Consider the following 15,847-nt stretch of genomic DNA (forward strand, 5'->3'; position numbering starts at 1 on the left):
ATGTAAATGAAATATGTATTTTCCCCCCAAGCACTCAGATATAAGGACTACTATATATGTCATGCCAAACACGCAAAGCACCATAAAGTGTCACAATGTGGTTTAAAATTTTCAAGTATCTTAAAGAAAGAGTAGTCCAGCTATTTCATTTTCTATCTTGGATATATTTAAGAATGTGAATTTTAAAATAGACATCACTTAGTTTAATTCTATCAGAAATATATTTTAAATCTTTAAAAGTCTCTGTTTCTTATCACCTATGTATTTTTATTTTATAATGCATGATTTTCTTTCATGTTGATTTCAACCTTAATTCCTAACAAAATAGAATTCAAAATTCACCAACGACTCTTATTATAGAAGACTGTGTATGTGTATATATCTCTCTCTCACATAGAGCTGTATTCAAAACTAGCTTTATAAATTCAGTATGTGCAAACATCCACCTAATATGATACTATAAGAATGGTATAAAATTGTCTTATGTGCAAGGAAAAATAATTTTCCAAAAACAACTTCTTAAAGAGGAAAAATAAAGATAAAGAAATTAATATAAATAGTATTAATCAAAATTTTTATAGTTAAAATGCTGCCCAAGTTAGCAGGATAAATTACTGTTTTACTTCTAACAAGAAATGTTTAAAGGAATGTACAAGTAATGCTTTTTAAATCACTTGGCCATATACTCTAGTATTTTGCTTTCATAAGGTTTGTGCTTTTTATTTTTACATTTGTACCATCTTTTTGTTGAAAATTATAGTTTCCACTTATACAATGTACCCATTATTTAAAGTGATTTTTTTTCACATTTTCAAGATATTTAAAAGTTCAGTAGGGTGATGATTTTCCAGTTTTCAAATTCAACAATTATATAATTTATTAATCTGATTGGGCTTTTTACAATAATTAATGATAGATTTAAGTACATAATTTTAATAACATTTAAAATGTAAGCCTCTTTTCATTTTACATTAGCCATAAAAGCATTTGAATCTGTGTAAATAATAGTAAATTATTAACAAATATTGAGAAACCAATTCAGCAATCTGTGTGAACACAAGAGGTTTTCCTTTTTCATTTTAAAAAAAATGCCTACAATGAGATATCAAAATTAGGAAATGACAGCTTCTTTTCCTTAGGCATGTAATTATTTTACAGTATGTGTTGACTTCCCTAGATCACACCAGTTTAAAAGAGGGTTAAGCCCCCAAACACAGAACAACAAAAAGATTGTAATGCTCGTACCTAATACCTTTTAAACTGGCTTTGGAACAGTCACCACTTTATCACATTCCATTTTGTTTTATCGTCTTTTCATGAAAATGAAAGTCTTCCCCTAACTGATAACATCCAGATTATAAATATAACCTTCCTACTCCAGAGCTATAATTTGAGTTTTGACTGCCACTTCTGTTATTCAATTGTCGTCTTCTTTATATGATGAAGAAGTGCATCTTTTTCCAAGTGAGCCTCTGCAAGAGCCATTTTAGCTTTAGCCAGTTCCTGTTTAAGAAATTCATTCTCTTCCATGAGCTGAAATGATAAATGGTGGGGGGTGGGGATAAGATAATTTAATCATTTCAGGAAATGTAGACTATTTATACAGTATCCAAAGGCATGACACTTGGGATAGTAAAAATGTACAATGCTGGTGAGGGTGCACTTAAGCTGAAAATTGCTTTGAGACAATATTTGGAAACATACATCAAGACTTAAAAAATATTCCCATGTTTTGACCCAGTAATACAAAACACTAACTTCTAATTTCCAAGTCTAACTAAGTGACTTTGCTTCATATGAATTTTCCTGGACCTCTCTATGGCTTTAGACAATGCTGAACTACCCACTACCCCTACTTTCTCAGCCTCTCTCCTTTTTTGGCTTTTATGACACAGCTGTTTCATATTTATCCCTTTTAATCTATGCATGCCCTTTTCATCTTTTCTTCTACTTTTTAAAAAGTCTTAAAATTTGACATTCTGTTAGTTCCATTGCTGGGTCTTCTCTTGTCATGAGTCACTTTCTTGGATGATCTTATCTACTCCCATGGCTCCAACTATCATAAATAGACTCACCTAGCACAAACCTCTCTCCTGAGCTCCAGACTCAAATTCTGAACATGTCATCAGACATTTTCATCTAGATGGCCAACAGGTCTCCTCTGCCATCCGTTTAAGACTTAGTTCAATTATTTTATCCTTTTAGAGCCATTCCCTCATAACTAGGAATGGCTATATTAGAGCAAATATATTAGAGCAAACATAGACATTCCTAAGTCTGGGGATGTGATAAAATCTGCATTACACAGATATATTAAAATGTATGCAGTTAAGTTCAAATAGTTCTCAAACTTCTTCTAGTTCTAGCTTAACAATTCTTGCCTTATAGACCTGGTGAGGTAGTTTCCTATACTTTCCTTCATCTGTAGTATAGCATCTCACACAGTATGTTGTGACTATCAATTGAACACTCTTGTTCCACTAGACTTTGAGTTCTTCAATAGTTAGGGGTCATACTATTCCATTCTATATACCTGGCTTAGAGTTGGCATTGAATAAATCCTCACTGAACAAATGAATTAATTCATTCTATGGTTTTATCATCCAGATTAAAACTCTGCTGAACATTCTGTTTCTTTAAAATGGAAAAAAAAAAAACTTAGAAGCAACACGAATGTTAATAAATGTTTAGAGAAAGTTTCAGAAATGATAGCGTACCCAAAACCATATTACTCAGCCATTAAAAATAAATATTAAACAAATATAGCAATACGAAAAAATTTTGTTAAACAATTAAGTAAAATTATATAGTATGTACACTTGAATATTAATTGATTTTTTAAATAAAAAAGAATCTACGAGGAAAAATCACAAAAATACTAAGACAGCACTAGAGGAAGGCAGAAGGCACTAAATTTTTCTTTATCTTGCTCAACACTATAACCATAGCACCTAGCACAGCACCTGGACAGAAGAACAAGCACTGGGTACTTTTTATTTAAATAAGCAAACAATACATTTCACTATTAGTATCTTAATACTTAATTATTTAATTGCTGAAACTGAATCTGAATTAGGTTTCCGATTACCTGTTCCTTAGTAAAGTCAGAGGAGCACTCAGGAAAGTTAGCTGACTGAGAAGGCCAAGGACTTGTCTGAGTGGCTTGAGTGACACTGCACTGTTTCTTCAGATCGTACTTTCCACTCGTCAGCAGTACTGAATCGCTTTTGACATTTTCTTTCACATCATTTCCAGTGTTAAGCACGTGAGAATCTGATTAAACAAACAACATGCTCAGAAAACATTTCCAAATACTTGACAAATCTTTAAAAGTTCAATTGTGAGAATCTAATTTAAAAATAAATGTCCATATATATTAGTATGAGGATAGCAGTATGACATAAAAAAACCAATAAAACCAAAAGCTCATTCTCTGAAAAGATCAATAAAATGAAAGGATCTAAATAAACTAAAGGATAAATGAAGCTAAAAGAGCTAAATAAATTATTTAGGTCAACTAAATAAACTTTTCTTTCTAAGAATTCTTCCTAAGAATTTGTCAACTTCATCTGAGTTACATAATTACATAATATCTGTGTAATGCAGATTTTATTACGTTTATACTAAAGGTTTATTAGATATAATAGATTTAAAGGCTTATGATTAAATTAATAAATAAACCTTTAGTTAGACTGACCAAGTAAAAGAAATTACCAGAATCAGAAATGAAAGAGGTGACATTCTACCAACCTTACAGAGATTAAAAAAAAAAAATACTATAAAGGAATACTATAAACAACAGTATGTCAATAATTCGATAACTTAGGACAGACACAGTGGCTCACGCCTGTAATCCCAGAACTTTGGAAGGCCTAATTGGGAGAACTGCTTGAGGCCAGGAGATGGAGACCAGCCTGGACAATACAGCAAGACGTGTCTCTGTAAAAGGTAAAAATTAAAATTAAAAAATAATTATATAACTTAAGGCTGGGCATGGTGGCTCACACCTATAATTCCAGCACTTTGGGAGGCCGAGACGAGAGAGGCAGATCACCTGAGGTCAGGAGTTCGAGACCAGTCTGGCCAACAGTGAAACCCCGTCTCTACTAAAAATACAAAAATTAGCCAGGCATGGTGGTATGCACCTTGGGAGGCTCAGGCAGGAGAATCACTTGAACCTGGAGGCGGAGGTTGTAATGAGCCAAGATCACACCATTGCATTCCAGCCTAGGTGACAAAGCGAGACTGTCTCAAAAACGACAACAACAATTATGTAACTTAGATGAAGTAGACAAATTCTTAGAAAGACATAATCTACCCAAATAGACTCAAGAAGACAATGTCAACAGACTTTTAGCTGGGAGAGACTGAATCAATAATCATAAAATTACCCACAAAGCAAGCCCAGGCCCAGGTAGCTCGACTGGTGAATTCTATCAAACATTTAAAGAATAATATTAAATCTTTAAAAGCTCTTCCAAAAATCTGAACATTCACAAACTTTCTACGAAGGCACTATCACCCTGATATCAAGTCCAGACCAAAAAAAAAAAAAAAAAAAAAAACAAGAAAACTAAGACCAACATGCTGATGAATATGGACATAATTGTCAACAAAATGTTAGCAAACTGAACCCAGCAATACAAACATAACTATAAAGCAGGGTCAACTGGGATTTGTCCCAGGGATGCAAATATATCTATCGTCCAAAAATTAACTAATGTTAATACATCATATCAACAGAATAAAAGGCAAAACCCACATGATCATCTCAATAGATGCAGAAAAAGCGTTTGATAAAATCTAATACCTTTTCAGGGTAAAAATACTCAGGTAAATTAGAAATAGAAGGGAACTTCCTCAATCTAATAAAAGGTCATCATGTATAAACATCCCACATCTAATATCATACTTAATGGGGAAAGACTAGACTCTTTTCCCGTTGGCCAAAATCAGAAATCAGACAAGGCTGTCTATTATTGTCACTTCTATTCAACATTGTCTTAAAGGTTCTAACCAGGGCAACTGGGCAAGAAAAACAATAAAAGACATTCAGATTGGAAAGGAAAAAGTAAAATTGTCTCTATTAGACATAATCTTGCATGTAGAAAAAAAACTAAGGAAACAACTAAAAAACTAGTGGGACTAATCAAGTTCAGTGAAGTTGCAGGATATAAAATCAATATACAAAAATAACTATTTTTATAATGTGTAATGAAGAATCCACAAATGAAAGAAAACAACTGCATTTAAAATACTGTGAAAAAGAGTACGAATAAACTTAACAAAAGCAGCACAAAACTTACTATACTTTGAAAACTATAAAATATTGTTGGAAGAAATAAAAGATGATCTAAATATATGGAAAAAAATCCCACCGTTCATGGATTGGAATACTTAATGTTGTTAAGATGGCAATAATCCTCAAACTTATCTACAGCTTTAACACAATCCCTATCAGAAGTTGAGCTGGCTGCTTTGTAGAAATTATCATGCTGATGTTAAAATTCATATGGAATTGCAAGGGACCCAAAAGAGTAGAAAAAGTCTTGAAAAGGTACAACAAAGTTGGATGACTCATATCTTCCAATTTTAAAACTAACTCCAAAGCAAGCTGGTAATCAAGACAGTGTGGTAGTATTAAAGACAGACAAGTGGAACAGAATTGAGAATCCAGAAATAAATTCATGTGTTTTTAATCCTTACCCACACATCAAAAATAAAAATTGATATATTTGCATTAAAGAGCTATATTGAATTGCTAATTCTACAAAATTCTTCAAATAAAACACGAGAAAATATTATGATCTCAGATTTGGCCATGGATTCCTATATAGGACTGCCAAGGCACAGGCAACAAGAGAAAACAGATAAATTGAACACTGTTGGTTTAAGAAATTGCCACGGCTACCCCAACCTTCAACAACCATGACTGTCATCAGTCAGCAACCATCAAGACCCTCCACAAGCAAAAAGATTATGACTCACTGAAGGTTCGGATGATCATCAGCAGTTTTTAGCAATTAAGGGTTTTTGTTTTTTTTTTTTTTGAGATGCTCTGTTGTCCTGGCTGAAATGCAGTCGTGCAATCTCGGCTCACTCCAACCTCCACCTGCTGGGTTCTAGCAATTCTCCTGCCTCAGCCTTCCAAGTAGCTGAGATTACAGATGTATACCACTACACCCAGCTAATTTTTGTATTTTTTGTAGACAAAGGTTTTGCCATGTTGGCCAGGCTGGTCTTGAACTCCCGACCTTAGGTGATCCACCCACCTCCCAAAGTGCTGGATTACAGGCGTGAGCCACTGTGCCTGACCAGCAATCAAAAATTTTTAAATTAAGCTATGTACATTTTTTAGTCATAATAATAGTGTAAATATGACTTTCATATGCACTGGTAAACTGAAAACTGAAAACTTTGTATGACTTGCTTTATTATGATACTCACTTTATTGTGCCGGTCTGGAACCCGATCTGCAGAATATCTAAAGTATGCCTGTATAAGAAAGAAGTTCAACCTTCTTCATGTGGATAGCTGGTGATTCCATCACCACTTGTGGAAAGGCTATTCTTTTCCCCATTGAATTGTTTTGCCAGCCTTGTCAAAGATCAATTAATGTTAAGAGTTTATCTCTCAACTCTGAATTCAATTCATTCCAATTATTTTTTACCAAGCTCCTTTTCTACTCAATCAGCTAGAGAGTATTTCTAGCTTATAATTATAAAAGTTGATTAGTACTATTATTTTCAAGGTTTGAGAATTACTGCATGTCTTGTATTTTCCTATTTTCTTGTTTATGTTTATCCCATTTTCTTGCCTATAAATACTGTTTCCATTTGCCATAGCCAACCTCTAGTGATGGTGGGAAAGGAAAGGCTGCTCTACTGGGTGAGATATGCCAAGTCTGTTAACTGGATAGGGAATCATTCCCTTCCTGGGGGCTTAGCGGCTGTAGAAACTACCCTCAATATTTTACTTTATATGCAAAATCTACTGAATCTACTACTGGGCAGGGGCACATGAGAGGATCCCAAAAAAGCAATGCCCATATTATTCATGCTATTGCATCAGGGCTCATTCTAACCTCAGTATCTTGTTGGGAGATTCCTCCTATTTTTGAGGAGGAACTTCAATCATGTTTTACTCTTGAATTCTCTTGGTCCTGTTTCTCACTGCTTCCGCGGGAAGAAGGTATGACTTATCTGATTGATTACTTTTTTTTTAAAGAACTATATATATGTGGTTCAGTCTCTTGCTTTGGTATACACTGTATCCCTGCCGAGAGGGTGCATTCTTTTCTTTTTCTTTTTAGAAGACAGACCTGAATTTCTGGGAGCTAACATATTTGGGAAAGAGAGCTATGCAGCCAGCCCGTCTTCTCAGATACCTAAGCTATTCTCTCCACCTGAGCTTTTATCAGTAACGAAGCTACAATTTTGATCTCTGTTGGCCTTTCTCCTATGTCTGTCTCCAGTTATTCCCAAACAACAGAGGAAAAGACTCTTTGAGATAAGAGTCTCCCACAAACTATTCCCACATCTGCAATTGTCCTCTCCTTTCTTTTGTAGCACTGTTAATGACTTTATTCTTCAGTGTATGTTTTCTGTCATTTAATAAGGTTTTTGATAGGAGAAGAAAGAGATGCATTTATCAGTCCTTCAATTAGTTACAATAGTGAAGCCCAAAACATCTATGTCTACTGACTCACACTCTTTCCACTACCCCATACCACCTTGTAAGACACAGACGTTACTAGCTAGAGTGGAGATACAAACACTGAATGTAAACTAAGTATATAGACAATACACTATAAGTAACTAATGCACAGAAAAGTCCAAAAGAAGTGGAAGAACTCACGTCAGAGTATAAAGAAAGTATCGCTATACATCAGAGTATAAAGAAGAAACTTGAGACAACACTGAGAGGATGAATGAAATCCACATGGCGATGAGCAATTCCAAAGAGAAATAACAAGGCAAGTAAGAACACAGAGATGGAGAAGTGCAAGGTAAGTTCCATTATAAGGAGTATAAGTAGGAAATAAAGCTAAGAAAGACATCAACTGAGAGACATGAGTAAGATCAAGAGACGTGTAAGACCTTGAAGGCCTCTCTCACTTTCTACAACATTCAAAACATGTGTGTACAACAGGTACTAAGCCAACCATATATGAGGTTTTTTCCCAGGGTAGAGGCCCGTACATATATAGATAATATTTTATTACAATGTACTGATGTACTGAAGGTGTCCCTCAATCTTCCACTACTGCATATGTACATACATATAAAATAAATGAGTGAAAACAAACAATCAGTATGTAAATAATTTAACTTCAAAATATGAGATGTTCATTTAAATGATTTTTCATTGGCTGGGTATGATGGCTCACCCCTGTAATCCCAGCACTTTGGGAGGCCAAGGCAGGTGGATCAGCTGATCTCAGGAGTTTGAGACCAGCCTGGCCAACATGGTGAAACCCTGTCTCTACTAAAAACAAAAATTAGCCGGGTGTGGTGATGGGCACCTGAATCCCAGCTACTCGGGAGGCTGAGGCAAGAGAATCTCTTGAACCAGGGATACAGAGGTTGCAGTGAGCCGAGATTGCACCCCATTGCACTCCAGCCTGGGTGACAAGAGCCAAAACTCTGTCAAACAAACAAGCAAACAAACAAAAAAACAAATAAATAAACAGTTTCTCATATATACCTCTAATATGAAAAGAGCCATCATCATTTCTCTCTACCACAAGATGATCAATATGCACAGTTACAGGAGTTGGTTCAAGGGATACTGTACTACTCCGGGGACTGTCATCCTACAGGAAAGAAAAAGAACATTGCCATGTTACTCTAGCCAGTCATATTTTTAATGAGTTAAAGATAAAACATGTATCTTTATATGTTTCAGCTGATACAGTGAGAAAACTGCCTGTTATATTTTGACATTTCCTAATTTCTAAAGAAGATCTCTATGTCATTTACCAAAAAAGACAAGGAAAATCGTTTTAATAAATGCTGATAGAACATAAATTATAGAGAAGGTACATTCTTAAACATGAGTGAAAGTCCAGGTAGGCAAAAGGAACATGACAATATAAAATTATTTATTAACATACTTTTAAATTTATTTTTGTGTTAGAAACTTGTATCTTCATTGGCATTACTGTTGCAACAGTTTCATCTTCCAAAAAATGTTGAATATTCAAAAGGGAAGATGTAAGAAACTCAGTGCTGAAGTTTTCTATGTGGCACTGCAGAAATCCATTTTTTTCTGCAAGTAAAGAGTGTATTACAGCACCAGGCCCACTTTCAAACCTCAGAGAAATCTCAGGAGAGGATTTGGAATGAATTACAGCTTTCTGATCAGAACCTAAGGAAGATGAACATATAAAAATATTTGTAGCACTGTTCAATAATATTACTATTATGTGTCGTAGTACATTAAAAAAATACTAGTTTTACTATTTACCCCTAGTTTAAATGATATTCTATAGTACATATACAATATATATACACCCACTAATTCCAATACTTTAAGGCAACTTTCTCCTACAGTAATGTTGATTTTTCTGTATTTTCTGGTTTTTTTTGATAACAAGAAAAACATGTCATGATACATAACTCTGGTGTGATACATACCTCAGATACTTAGTGTGTGTTTGATTGTATACCTAACTATACATTCAAATGGTGGCTGTGATGCAGAAATAAGTTAGATATTTAAAGTGACTCTTACACCATTTCTCAAGAAGCAACAAAAGTCTGAGGTTTTGCAGTTTCCTCATAAAATGGGGCCTTAAATAACAGAAAAATAAACAGAGAAGACCTCATTAAATTGTTTCTATTAGAAGGCAAACCAAAAATGGAAATTATAATATGGGAAGAGTGTGTGTATATGTGTGGGTATGTAAAACTACATTTACTTATGCCTGGACCCTGTCCCCCCAAAAAATTTATAGATAGCGTAGACAGGTATAAACACACAGTTTAAAAACAAATTTTAAAATACCAATGAAGCTCCAGTAGGATATCTAACTTAAAAAAATACAAGTTCCTAGTGAAATCACTGAAGTAAATTACTTCTGAACTCATGGTAACTATTTGCTTATTTATTTTATGTTACTTGGTTCCAAAATGTGTAAGAGGTAATATGCACATGGTATAATCTGATAAAAAATGAGGAGACAAGGAAAAAAGGATGGAAGGGAAAAGGGAATGGTAGCTGGTAAGGTTAATAACCCAAAATGCATTATTTAAATTCCTATACCAAAAGGTGAACCAAAAATGAGCTCCCTAGCAAAAAGACAAACATATGATCAGCTTCACAACTCATATAATGCATAAGATAAAAACAAACTCATTCTGGAAAGGCAAAGCTGTTTCAGTTCCTGAGGTATGAAAGTTATTTAACCCATGGGTCCCCATAATAAGACTGCTGTATCAATTCATGACAGATTTTTAAAAATTCATAATGAAAAGATATTTTATTTTTCTTCAGCATGGGTGTGACTAGTCTTAAACAGGTCAAATATATGCATATTTGTGAAAGGGGGAGAGTTGCAAGAAATTAAAGATGTGTGTATTTATTTATACCAAGGACAGGTCTCCATTCACAATTCCAGGTGGAGAGCTGCTCTTAAAACTTCCATTCCAGGTACAGAATTATACGTACTGTTATTACTACTTATTAACATTCCAGAAAATAATACAGAGTTCAAATGTAACTCCAAATAATTATTTAAGTATTTCAAACTTCACATTTTATTTTTTTAAATAGAAAGTAAAAGAAACAGTCACAAATTGGTGATGGTTAGTGTTCTTTCCCATGTCAAGAACAACAAGAGTGAACTTGCTGAACAAGAGAGCTTGCCTACAAATAAACTAGATGTGATTTTATTTTGCCTTTTTATCTATCTAGATCTACAAACACACACATTCTCATTCCACGGAGTAAAGCCAGAAATAATTTCAAACAAAACGAGTTTTTTTGGAGACAAAATAAAACAAAACAAAAACTTTCTTAGTCAAAATCACAAATTCCTCCCTACTACCGCTTATTCCATGGAACTATGATGCCATGTCTTCCTATTGAAGCTCATACTACAGAAAAAACAACCACAAACTACAAATAGTAATTATTATTATTATAAATAAATGTAATTTTCTTGAATTCAATTATAGTCAAGATAGGACTCCTGATGAGACATATGTAAAAGATACAAGTTAAAACATATTAAACCACTGTATATGAAAAGTAATTTAAAAAAAAATCTTACCAACTGGACGATTACAAAGGTAATGCCGCAGACTGATATTGCCTAACTGGTCTGGTGTCACCTGGTTCACTTGAAGACAAATTTCTGTATCTTCCCCTCGGATGTCAATTTCCCCATTAACACCAGTAATTTTAAACACCACAACGGACATCTATTAATGATTGCATAAATGATATTAGTATGCCAAGCAGTTCAAAACAAAATTTAAGAAATAATATAGGAAAACTACCATTACCCTCTAAAAATATAATTGTGACCTTCCAGACCAAAAATATACTTTGACTTACAGAACATGGTTGTTACATTATAATGAAAACCTTTTCTTTCATTTTATTTAAAAAAAAAATTAGGTCACAAAGATTGCAAAATGATTTTCATTAAAAGTTAGACATAATATCTTTTTGAAGTCTTCCATAAGAATATTTCACTGCATCAGGAGGGCTTAAGAGAAACCACTAGCTTGGGCAACACAGTGAGATCCCCTCATATCTGCAAAAAAATTTAAAACAGCCAGGTGTGGTGGTATGTACCTATAGTCCCAGCTACTTGGGAGGCTGAGGCAGGAAGGTCACTTAAGCCCAGGAGTTCAGGATTGCAGTGAGCTATGGACACAGCTCTGCACTCCAGCCTGGGCAACACAGTGAGATCCTGTCTCTAAAAAAAATAAAAATAAAAAACATAAAATGCAAGACAGAAAAAAGAAAGAGCCTCCACTCCTCAAAATGAATAAAATAAATTTAGAAAAGTAAAATCAAAGGAAAAACTATTGATTAGGAGGGAAGCGTTTTCAAGAATAAAAGGAGCAAAATGAATTGCCCACCATCTAGGAATTCATTTTATATGAGTGTCTCAAAATATGTACATATAAAATATGAAATAAAGTTTGTGGCATTTTTCTTCATAGAATCTCTCTCAAATGATTACTACCAGGTCATCATGATTTTCTTGAGCACCCTCTGAATTTGTACTGATGGCATCTGGAGAAGTTTCACCATAATTCTGTAAGTTTGCACTGGCATTCACACTTTCTGCTGTGCTCTGGTAATTTGTAGTTGAGTTCTTTTTATTTCCTAAAATAATACAAAAGTAAATTAATAAATTAAAGTCAGTTTTGCACATGATCTAACATTGCATGCTTATTTAACAAAAATGGACTATCCTTTCAACTCTTAAGCACTGCACTGCCTCCTTTAAAAAAAATGGACCAATAAAAATTAGATTTTGATTAGTTAGCAAACAACGAATGTGCTATAATTTAATATTTCTCAAACTATCTGTGGTAAAAAAACAATTTTTAAAACATTTTGTAGCCATCACAGATCAATACTTTTTAAAAATGCCATGAAAATGAATTAATAGAAAAATCAGGTAAGGAAACCTAAAGACCTATAAAACATAGATCTTAATTTATTATTATATTTACTACTTCATAATCATCTTCTAAACTAGTGCTTGGCAATGTGTTAGGTGCTCAATAAATTATTAAATAAATGGCCCAGAAAAGATACCTGTAAATACAGTTGTAGTATGAGGAGCTAATAAAAGCATTTCATAGGGGATTCCTAACACTGTTGGGGTTAAGAAGACATCTCTGATAAAATAATATTTCCACTAACATGTGAACAAAGGCTGGGTGTGGTGGCTCATGCCTGTAATCCCAGCACTTTGACGAGAGGATCACTTGAGCCCAGGAGTTCAAGACCAGCCAGGGCAACAAAGCAAAGCCCCATCTCTACCAAAAAATACAAAAATTAGCCAGACATAGTGGCACTCCCCTGTTCCTCGGGAGGCCAAGGCAGAGGGATCACTTGAGCCTGGGAGGTAGAGACTGCAGTCTAGCTTGCGTGACAATGTGAGACCCCATCTAAGAAAAAAAAAAAAAATTTGCCTTAAAAAAAAAAAATTTTTTTTTGAGACGGAGTCTCGCACTCCGTCGCCCAGACTAGAGTACAATGACATGATCCCAGCTCACTGCAACCTCCACCTGCCTCAGCCTCCCAAGTATCTGGTATTACAGGCATGCACCACCATGCTTGGCTAATTTTTCTATTTTTAGTAGAAATGGGGTTTCACCAAGTTGGCAGGCTGGTCTCAAACTCCTGACCTCAAGTGATCTGCCTGTCTTGGCCTGCCAAGGTGCTGGGTTACAGGCGTGAGCCATTGCACCTGGCCCCTTTTAAAAATTTTAAAACAAATTTTTTTTTTTAAATTTATGTGGAAAAGAACAATTGTAAGGAGAGCAAAAAGACACTGAAAAACACTGACTGGATAAAATAATGGGTGGGGAAAAAAAGCCAAAAGAGTTGTCCTTAACTACTCTAATTAAAATCAAAAATAATAAAATAAACAGAAAGAAAAGGAGCATTCCAGGAACAGGTACAACAAACTAAAATGGAAAAGCTTATATCACAGTAAAGAAAGTGACAGAAAGACTGAAGTAAACTATGATCCATCTGAAGTATAATGAGCACATGGGAAAACATCAGAAGAAGTAAGCTGGAGCCACATCACACAGAGCATTGTCAGTAATGTTAAGAATTTTTAACTTAATAGCCTTATAGCAATTATAAGTTATCAGCAATACAGTGGTAAATGTTATGATGAAACGTGTGTTTTTTAAAAGACTATTTTGCCTGGCAGAGCATGGTGGTGCATAGCTGTAATCCCAACACTTTGGGAGGCCAAGGTGGGTGGATCACCTGAGGTCAGAAGTTTGAGACCAGCCTGGTCAATATGGTGAAACCCCATCTCTACTAAAAATACAAAAATTAGCCAGATGTGGTGGCATACACCTGTAATCCCAGCTATTTGGGGAGCTGAGGAGGCAGGAGAATTGCTTGAATCCAGCAGGCGGAGGTTGTAGTGAGCTGAGATCGCATTACTGCAGTCCAACTTGAGTGACAGAGTGAGACTCAGTCTCAAAAAAAAAAAAAAGAGTATTTTGGCTATAGAATAAAAAATGAACCGCAAATGGACACGAAGAGATGTGGAAAGACTACTTAAGGACCAGAGGTAGGCTGATGGTCCAGCATATGTCTATGTGTGTTCATAAATATGTACATATATTCACAAATATGTATACATGCACATATACACATACATATCCTTTTGTATACATATACCCGTGTATATATCTGACACACCCACACACATATATACAAATATGTAGATAAAGGCCGGGAAGTATATATACCGAAAGTGGATGGTAAAAGCAGATAAACCAGATAATATGGAAATGCCTAGAGTAAAAATTGAAGGTGTCACCTTAATATCACCCTATTCTCCTTTTAAAATGAGAGAATATTCATATATTTCTTATAAAATAACAAAATGCCAGAGTCTCCTTCCTACAAAAATTAATGACTGTGACATAAAAAGAGTAAGTAACTGTTCAAAAGAACAAGGAATGTATGTCATTAAAATGTTACAAAGTCCACACTTTTTAAGATCCTAAAAACAGTCTATTGCTGGAATCTATTCAAAGATAGTCATCAAAAATTCAGACAAAAATTTGTGAACAATAATATAATTATAGCACTTTTATAACTGATAAATTATAAACAATCTAAACATCCAGTATCAGGGAAATGTTTAAAAGGCCATGGTACATTCTTAAAACAGTTTTATATAAGCTTAAAAATATTTTAAAAGGAGTTTAAATAATATTAGAGAATACTTACAGAAGATAAAAAGCAGGCTACAAACCAAACATGTAATATAACAGCAAATATATGGGTAAATATATAAATGTGTAAATTAACAGTTGACATCATGTGAATGTGAGACTTTTCGGTGATTTTACTTTCTAAATTGTAGTTGTATTTTCCACATTGACTGGTAGTCACTTTTACTTATTATTTAATTATTAGAAATAATAAAATCACTGATGATTTGAGATTAGGTAGGGTTATCTGCCACAAGAACATCGTTTTTGAAGTATATTTTGATCATAGGACAAAAATCCTCTGTTAAGGTAGGATTTTAAGCCAGAAAGGAGGCCCAGGGGAACTAGAGCTATCTGCAAATCTAGAATAGATTTTCATGACTCATATCAGTACCTCGTCTACATTCACGTGATATGCTAGAAAGAATATTGCTATGAATTGTAACAGAGTTAGATTGAGAATTTTTGTTTATGTACAATACACATTCCCCAAGTCTGGGGAGCTAGAATAGCTCACTGGTTAGAAACTTGGGCTCTTCAGTCAGGTTAGCTGACAAATGTGCCTCTTACTGCTTCCTGGCTACAACTATTGGACAAAATACCTTATTTCTCTAAGCTTTAGCTTCTGAATCTATAGAAAAGTGATCAATAATAACTACCTCATATAATGGTCTTAATGATTAAATTAATATATTTTATAGCACTTGGCAGCATGACTGGGGTGGTTCAACAAATGTTTGCTATTGTTGCTATTAAATATCATCTATCATATAAGGTAAACTGACTAATGTCTCCCACCAAGATAAAGTAAACTGAGATCTAGTAGAGAGATTTTTCTCTGACTTGTATAAAGGGTGTACTTTGTTTTAAGAAGACGTGTTTGTGTCAAATAGAAGAGCTCAGACTTT

At 34.3% G+C, this 15,847-nt stretch overlaps 1 protein-coding gene across 5 annotated transcripts in view; it reads right to left on the minus strand.

Moving 5' to 3' along the window:
* Positions 1–693: 693 nt before the first annotated feature.
* The window catches only part of BLTP3B (bridge-like lipid transfer protein family member 3B), a 94,543-nt gene continuing 79,389 nt past the window's right edge, over positions 694–15,847 (minus strand). For all 5 annotated transcript variants that reach the window (XM_078337103.1, XM_002752898.7, XM_078337102.1 and 2 more), the window contains 6 exons: positions 12,203–12,345; positions 11,276–11,426; positions 9,116–9,369; positions 8,707–8,815; positions 3,089–3,273; positions 694–1,533 (listed from right to left, as the gene is read on the minus strand). In XM_078337103.1, coding sequence (XP_078193229.1) covers positions 1,414–1,533; positions 3,089–3,273; positions 8,707–8,815; positions 9,116–9,369; positions 11,276–11,426; positions 12,203–12,345 — 962 coding nt within the window. In that variant the 3' untranslated portion in view covers positions 694–1,413. The remainder of the gene's footprint in view (positions 1,534–3,088; positions 3,274–8,706; positions 8,816–9,115; positions 9,370–11,275; positions 11,427–12,202; positions 12,346–15,847) is intronic.

The sequence above is a fragment of the Callithrix jacchus genome, chromosome 9 (genome assembly GCF_049354715.1).
Source record: "Callithrix jacchus isolate 240 chromosome 9, calJac240_pri, whole genome shotgun sequence".
Taxonomy (NCBI): domain Eukaryota; kingdom Metazoa; phylum Chordata; class Mammalia; order Primates; family Cebidae; genus Callithrix; species Callithrix jacchus.